The following is an 8,172-nucleotide window of genomic DNA, read 5'->3' on the forward strand; positions in this document are numbered from 1 at the left end:
TGAGCATGGCCTTATTTCTATATCAGCATATTGGATGACTGTCAATCGCTAGGTTTAGGCTACTACATGAATCGTAGACTGTTCTCTATGCTACCGCACGACAAACGGTACCAGAGTGCCAAGTCTAGGTCCAAAAGACTCCTTAACAGATTCTACTCCCAAGTCATGACTGCTGAACAATTAATCATATGGCTATCCGGACAATTTAAATTTTTCAACAGAATCAGCATAGTGAATACACCGCTGATCACACACAAACACAGTTCACTTTCATAGCAGCCACATAAAAACAACATGATCACTGCTCGTTGAATATATAATTTGCAACTATCTATGCGCTCTCCTCTCACCTTTTCCCTTCAATTGTGGACTTCAATGCACAACACATCAGCTGTCTGTGACCAGTCAAAAAAACCTTTCCAAACCTTAATACTTGGTATTTTAATATCATGACCACTAACAGCCACACACAGCCTACATGATTGTCATGTCATAGTCAACATATTAGAACTGACACGTTAGTAAACCCGCTACAATCATGCAGTACGGTGTACAGTCAGAAAGCAGTATATCAGTTACAACGGCTGGCCCCAGTGGCAATAAATTAATAAAACCAAAAGCTTCCTTTGTCTTAGAGTTCCAGTGTTGGCTATCCACTAGCTAAGTGAAAGTTTAAAAAATACAACCAAGCTCTCTCTCGCTTCTATTGGAATTTTCACAACTGCTTAAATACTGTCTTTCTCTGAGTGAAATAATCACCACACTTTATGCACTGCAGTGCTAGCTATCTTATGCTTTCAGTACTATATTCATTACCTGATCCTTTGATTAGGACATGTCAGTTCATGCTGCAAGAGCTTATGCTGCAACGTTCTCCTGAAATTGTCATAATTACTATGCAAGTCTATGGAAGGGGGTGAGAACCATGAGCCTCCTAGGTTTCGTATTGAAGTCAATGTAACCAAAGGACAGAAGCGAGCTATCCTCTAGCTACACCATGGTGCTACCCTACAGAGTGCTGCTGAGGCTAATGCAGACCTTTATTTCAAGTTTTAAATTATTTGGTGACAATATTTGGTATAGTATTATCTAAAAAGGTTAACCGTTTTTCATTTATGAAATTCACTGATGGTCCTCTCCTTCCTCTGAGCCTTCATTTGCCCACGGCCTTGGGGGTATTGACCTGATTAGACTTAACTCACTTTGGCCTCAGAGAGCAAGATCCCCAAATCTAGGTCGGCAATGTTATGAGACTAAAAAGGGAACACACAATCCAATGTTTAATCTTGTCAAATCTGTCAAGACCATCTGCAGATTTGCATCTCATTAAACTGTATAACAAGTCACACATTCAACACCTTACTGAGAAGGAAAAACAAGTTTATGATCATTTTTAGAGCTGTTCTCACCATAGCCTCAAGGTGAGAAACAGGCGTCAAATGCATTTTTTTGTGCACTGTCATAATACTTAGGGTTCTCAAAAGTATGTTATTCAGAGTAATCCTATTGCCTTGCTGGCAAAGAGCAACCTTTCCAGGCCCACTCGTCAAAGTGCTGTATGGTAATTCCTGATTGACCGTTAGCTAGAACTTCAGCAAGTCACCATGCAGGGTGACCAGTACAGAGGATCAAGAAGCACAGGTGAGTTACACAATAGCTTTATTTCATCGTCAAACTTAGAATCTCTGCAAATTAACAAGTTCAACATTTAACAAATGAGCGCTGTTCCATTTACAGCCTTAGTGCCAACATGCATACCTGCGATTCAAGCATCTCGTGATGAAGACTTGTGCCAAAGACACAAGGCAGTCAACTTCTTCCTAGTACCAAGCCAATATGATCAGATAATGCCACCAGTTAACAAAAGACCTGGACAGTAAATTGATATACTAATATTAGAAATATAATCCTTTGATCCAGCAAGTCAATTTATTTTGAAGGACTACAAATTTGATCAGAGCTTAGCTGAAAGCTAAGAGGCATTGGCTGAGACATTCTGTGCTCATGGAATTTACCTGATCACTTTAGTAAATGTCAAGGCCTATGCAAAATTAATGTTTATCAAAACAAACAGCTTTCCTTCATACAAAAGATCACTATTACACAACGGCAACAATCCATTACGGTTGAGAAAAGACAATTTTCAAATCTGGGTAAATAGTAAATTTTATTGGAAAACAAAAATATACAACTTGGAATGGATTATTTGAAGCATGGCCAAAGGCCATAAAAAAGTAGTGAGTAAAACATTAAAAAGCATAGTAAGATTAAAACAAAGTAATTTTCTGGTAAAGAACAGCAGATACAAAAAGAGTTTAAGTGTACCTACAAGATACACCTGTGTAGTTTTTTTAAATTCTTTGCAGTAGTGCAATGCTGAGAGATTTCCATATACACTTTGTCCGTAGTCCATGCAGTGTTACTCCTCTAGGCCATTTCCATGGCAACATAGCTGCCCCAAGTGACAGGTCACCAATGTTGCCACGTGTCCAGAATGGAGCCGACGTGACGATTCTAAGCGCTCGCCAACCCCTGGGGCTGCGACAGGCACCCGTTTGTACAACCACACCGTCACTCCAAAACACGAGGACAGCAAAAGAAAGGGACATGGGGACTCGGAGCCTATGCAGTTTACATGCAGTTCCTTTGGACATTAGGGAGGGGGGATATTAAGATTTTACAGATAAATTCCACAGAAAAAAAAGGCAAGTTATTTATACATCTGTACAAGGCCTTCACTTCGCCGTCATCATTTGTACGAACTCTGCAAGGGAGAGAAATAAAGAGCCAATGTTACTCTTTCTATGTCCAAAAGTGGGCTCTTCCATCTGTTTAATTCATATTTTGTACCAACCTTCATAATTGACCTGGCCATCTCCATCAATGTCCGCTTCTCGGATCATCTCGTCAACTTCCTCATCGGTCAGCTTCTCCCCAAGGTTTGTCATCACATGGCGCAGCTCAGCAGCACTTATGTAACCGTTCCCATCCTAGAGCAGAGCACACGTTGGTTGAAGAGCACTAAACCAAACGTTGTCAGGACGAAGGCAGATGGGAGTGTTACCTTGTCAAAGACACGGAACGCTTCTCTGATCTCCTCCTCGCTGTCTGTGTCCTTCATCTTTCTCGCCATCATGGTCAGGAACTCTGGGAAGTCTATCGTTCCATTACCTGGAGAGGGAACAAATGGGCTTAAAGAATATCTTGTGTGTAGTGCCATAAGAGGTGGTGCGTCAGAGCTGGCTCCCCACCATCAGCGTCCACCTCGTTGATCATGTCCTGCAGCTCAGCCTCTGTGGGGTTCTGGCCCAGAGAGCGCATCACGGTTCCCAGCTCTTTGGTGGTGATGGTGCCGTCGCCATCCTTATCAAAGAGCGAGAAAGCCTCTTTGAACTCTGCAGAGAGAGTGAAACAAACAGTCAGGTCCCCCGTTGGCAGTTCAAGAGGAAGACGTGACAAAGGAAACAAAGACCATTTGAGGGAGAGAGAAAAAAGGCACTATTAAACTCAACATTAACAGGGAGTATGTTCTGAATAAATATCAACTCCTTGAAAACTCTGCATCAATACACCCCACCCTGAACCCTGTCAGCTCAACACCCAAAACGTAATACATCACTCATGTTCCAGACGACAAACCAGCTAGCTGCATTACCATAAGCGTTTGGGTGTTCCAACACCGACTGCTCTGTTTGTTTACACAAAGGACCAACGGCATGAACAAACAGCAAAGGCAGGATAGGAAGCAGAATGAATGACAAGCTGTTTGCCAGGAGCTTTGTTGAGCAGTTGCGGCATGCAGCAGCTTGTCAGAGTTGTGAAACCCAAGACGTGGCCTGCAGTTGAAAGTACTTTGTGATAGAGGAAATTCCTTTGTTGCAGGGGTACTGGGTAATAAATACTTTCTGCCACTGTCAAGAAATCCTTATGGGTTTACAAACAAAAGCACCCTAATTGCCTCCACTCTACCAAACAGAAAAATAAGCCTAAAAGTTAATGAAGTCCTTTGAAATACACTGTACAAGACAGTATGTCAGGGGACACTTGCCTACAAATGACAATTTTCAAATGATGCTCTAGATAGGAAGCATGTCCTCAGCAAACACCATGAACCAGGATTTAGACTTTGAAAGCTTACACCAATAGGGATGTTAGTGGTTAACCACTGAAAAATACATTTGACCAGCCTATCAGCCTAAGGCTTATTTTTCATAATTGTGGCATTAAATTGGCACGTGTGTATTTGTTAGTCGTCATGCATTTTATTTACCACACGCAAACAGAGCCGAGTTTGAAGAGGAATAGCCTATGATTTGTCCAACAGCTCGAGTAGCTTCTCAAAAAGCCTACTGGGGTGAAATCTGCTTTTGTAAGCCCATTGCACAACAAATCATTTAAAATGCTATCACGTGTTAACTTGTGGACACGATTATAAAGGAACCATTTTTACTTCTCAATGTCAACTCGTAAAGCAACCCTCCTTGTCAAATGCACAGGCTACCATGCGAAAATCCATCCATAGAAACAATTTTATACAGACTTCCTCATGCCACTACCAGCATGTCTGTCCTGTTATTGGTTTTCATAGCAACTTTCCTAGTCATTAAAAAAACATCATAGTTGCTATTAGATGCCACCTCTTCAGTAGACTCATCTGTAACTGCCAGCATTAGTCACAATTTAGACCAGGGTTCCACAAGTTGCATTTTGGCAATGTTTGAAATCTACAAATTGCATACTCAATAATAGCCTTGACTGTAAAACAATAGGCAGCACATTTCCATTAAGCGCTTAACGAAAAACGTGCAGTACTTGTACTGCATGCATAGTTCAGGGGAAGAGGAAAAGGTTGACTAACAGTCCATTTCTACAGCCTTATTTTGAGTCTAAGCAGTAAAATGTGCCTCTTTACACCACTATGAAATAAATCCGTCAGCTTTTTCTGAAAGCTGAAGACCAAAACAGGTGTCATGTCAACTTAAGTGGCTAGTGAAGTGAAAACCACTACAACCGAGGCATGACTTCCCCATGATTCATCACTGTCCTGGAGGGGAGCCACTACAGGGAAATCTCAGAAGACCACACCAGTTTAAGTTCCTCGATACCGGCATTTATGGCAAGAGTTTATTTTTACTGGCGGAAAAGGCACGATTGTCAGCATTCCTGTCATTAACTAGCTAGCCGCATTCCATTCAACAGCGAGAGGACACACCCATGTCAAAGGCTGCCGCCAGCAGTCTGGCAGTTGATCAAGGCATGGGATCTTATGATCACTTTCTGATTACATAATTTGTGACATGGAAACCATAAAAATGCAAACTGTCACGTTCCATGAGTGAGTCCTGTAGACTGGGGTTTAAGGCCTGTCTAATTCTTGTTTTATGACCAGCTTGTCCAACGAAAGCCTTAAAAGGCAAAAATATAAATCCAATGCCGGGTAGGTGGGGGGAGCCACAGTGGGCCACGTGTCAGGGTAGGGACCAGATGAATACAATGCTGTCTTACCGGCAATCTGCTCCTCTGTTAGCTGATCAGCCTGGGGGGGGAAAGGAGAGGGAATTTAAAACTGGACCACATGTGAAGTAGCTAAGACTAGTTGACTTCTGAGTCAATCTTAACTCTGGCCACCTACGAAGTTATGCTGCAGTTCTATGTATAGTCACATTAGCCAACTTTCAGAAATATCGCTACTGCTAGCTATGAAGCTAGAACGTAACTAACATTTCTTATCCAGCTTGCTACCCAATGCCAGAAGCAACCTTCAACCATAGATTAACTTTAGCATGATCTATACTTCAACCCTTGAGTGGCTGGGCTAGTAGTTAGCCAACTAGCTATAAAACACTACTGGAAACTAATTAAAATAATATTTTTGCTGACTTGCGAGAGCATCGCCAAGATTAAGGTTCACGGAAACATTAGCTAACGTTACTTTAGCTACGTAAAGTTAGCTGTTCTATCGGCCGTGATCCATACGACGTTAGCTAGCTAGTTGCAGTAACTGTTAAAGTTCTCTAGTTACTGTAGCTAACATCTCAAGTAGTTCGCATGTTAGCCAGGTACCCCTATTTGACCTAGCCAGGTCGCTCTCGTTTTGATGCCTACAAGGTTGATTACATTGTAAATGAAAGCGTTACCTAGCTACAGCAAATTGGCGGTAATCTTTGCTAACGTTAAGTCTTTTTAACCAGTTAGCTGGCTAATAACAATCAACATTGCACAGTGACTATCAGTTTGTATAATACTAAGAGATTAGATTTCTTTAGTAACTGACTCACGACAACGCCGGTACCTATGAATTAATTTCCGCGGCGACAAAACAAGGTTTGGCCATTCAAACGCAGTATGGCTGTCAAGCAACCACTCATTTGTCAAGAAAAAGACGTAAGGATAAACGCTGAAACATAAACGAGAAATAACGTGATATGCTTCACTTACCATTGCGATATACCGAGTAACAGCGGAATATAGAAAACAATTTTTTGGTCGCTAAACTTTCAACCTCGCCGAACGCACTGTCTGGCAGACAGTTTGACGCGCCTTTAACGGTTGTTTTTTAACTCCTCCCCCATGTGCTATCCCTCCGCCAACTTCGTTTCTCGTCATTTTCTCAATTAGTAAAATCACGCATTTATTAGCATTCAAAAATGATATGAAATGTAAAATGACCTCGACTCTGTAAATATTTCACCGGCATTAATTTATATCCCAATATCTAAACAAAAAAGTGCCTGTAGCATACTGAACTAGCTAAGTGCGCATGTATACTTTCTGCTAGTCAGTGAAAAAGTACAAGACGTAGTTGGATGAAATAGCAAGCTCTGATTGGTGAGTTTGTACCTGCAATGCGTCACTGCTTGGATTTGGTCTGCGGCTGCATTGTAGTCCACACAGACATGGAATTGCCACAGGCACAGCATAGAATACGTAGCAGTCTGTAGTGTAGGAATGATCTCGTAGATTGAATTTCATACATAAGGTTGTAGATGGAAGTGACATGCATTCCGTTTCAGAAGAGCTGCTCGTTATAGTATACATTGCACAGACTCCATGATCCACTTTTTCTGGTGGGGACCGTTTTCAAAAAAGGTAGTGCCACAGCTTTCAGAATCAACACATTTTATTATATTTTATTGCATCTCCAATTCAGTGAAACATGTTGGGAAAGAGTTTCTAGATCAGGGGTGTCAAACTCGTGTTGCCCTAGGATGCCGCATCAGGTCTTCAACGAGGTCTAGAGGGCTGCACTGAAAATGTGTTATATTTCCTCACTGTCAAAATTTCAACCAACACAAACCGCTCTCTCTAATATAGCCCCACCAAGCCAAACATAACTGACTCCAACCACACATGACCATCTTTTCCTCTTTATATTTTATTTAGTTTTCACGTAACTTATATTTTAGATAGTTAGTAGCCTATCTTTAATTTCCCTACTTTACATTTATTTAGGGCCTACAACAACTTAAACATGCTATTTATCCCTTTAGCACTAAACTATGATAATTAATATAACTAACCCTTCCCCATATTTGCTACCCTTACCCTAATATGGGTTCTTATCCTCTAAACCAGTGGTTCCCAAACTTTTTATAGTCCCGTACCCCTTCAAACATTCAACCTCCAGCTGCGTACCCCCTCTAGCACCAGGGTCAGCACACTCTCAAATGTTGTTTTTTGCCATCATTGTAAGCCTGCCACACACACTATATGATACATTTATTAAACATAAGAATGGGTGTGAATTTCTCACAACCCGGCTCGTGGGAAGTGACAAAGAGCTCTTATAGGACTAGGGCACAAATAATAATAATCAATAATTTCTCTTTATTTAGCCATCTTACATATTAATCAAAAATTGTGAATAACCACAGCCGTTATTTGTTAATCAAAAAACAATAAACAATACCAAAACAAATCGTGAATAACCCACTGTCAATCAGAGACAACGTTAAAATTGAGAACCATACCCGAAAACATAGAAACATAAAATCATAGAAATCCAAGGTGCAGTGTGGTGAGCGTACATACTTTTAATAGTAGATGTTGCCAACAAAACAATAAACAATACCAAAACAAATCGTGCCGCTTAAGGCTATGTGCCATCAAACAAAGTTAACTTCCCACTAAGAAAGGAGGGAAAAGGGGCTACCTAAGTATGGTTCCCAATCA

The 8,172-nt window shown here is 41.1% G+C and overlaps 1 protein-coding gene across 1 annotated transcript; it reads right to left on the reverse strand.

Moving 5' to 3' along the window:
* Positions 1 to 2,148: 2,148 nt before the first annotated feature.
* calm2a (calmodulin 2a (phosphorylase kinase, delta)) lies at positions 2,149 to 6,547 on the reverse strand. Its single transcript, XM_064932195.1, has 6 exons — positions 6,439 to 6,547; positions 5,506 to 5,536; positions 3,252 to 3,395; positions 3,065 to 3,171; positions 2,855 to 2,990; positions 2,149 to 2,764 (listed from the first exon to the last, which is right to left on the reverse strand). The coding sequence occupies exons 1-6, from the start codon at positions 6,439 to 6,441 to the stop codon at positions 2,736 to 2,738; spliced, it is 450 nt and encodes a 149-aa protein (XP_064788267.1). The 5' UTR covers positions 6,442 to 6,547; the 3' UTR covers positions 2,149 to 2,735.
* Between the last annotated feature and the right edge of the window lie 1,625 nt (positions 6,548 to 8,172).

The sequence above is a fragment of the Oncorhynchus masou genome, chromosome 23 (genome assembly GCF_036934945.1).
Source record: "Oncorhynchus masou masou isolate Uvic2021 chromosome 23, UVic_Omas_1.1, whole genome shotgun sequence".
Classification (NCBI taxonomy): Eukaryota; Metazoa; Chordata; class Actinopteri; order Salmoniformes; family Salmonidae; genus Oncorhynchus; species Oncorhynchus masou.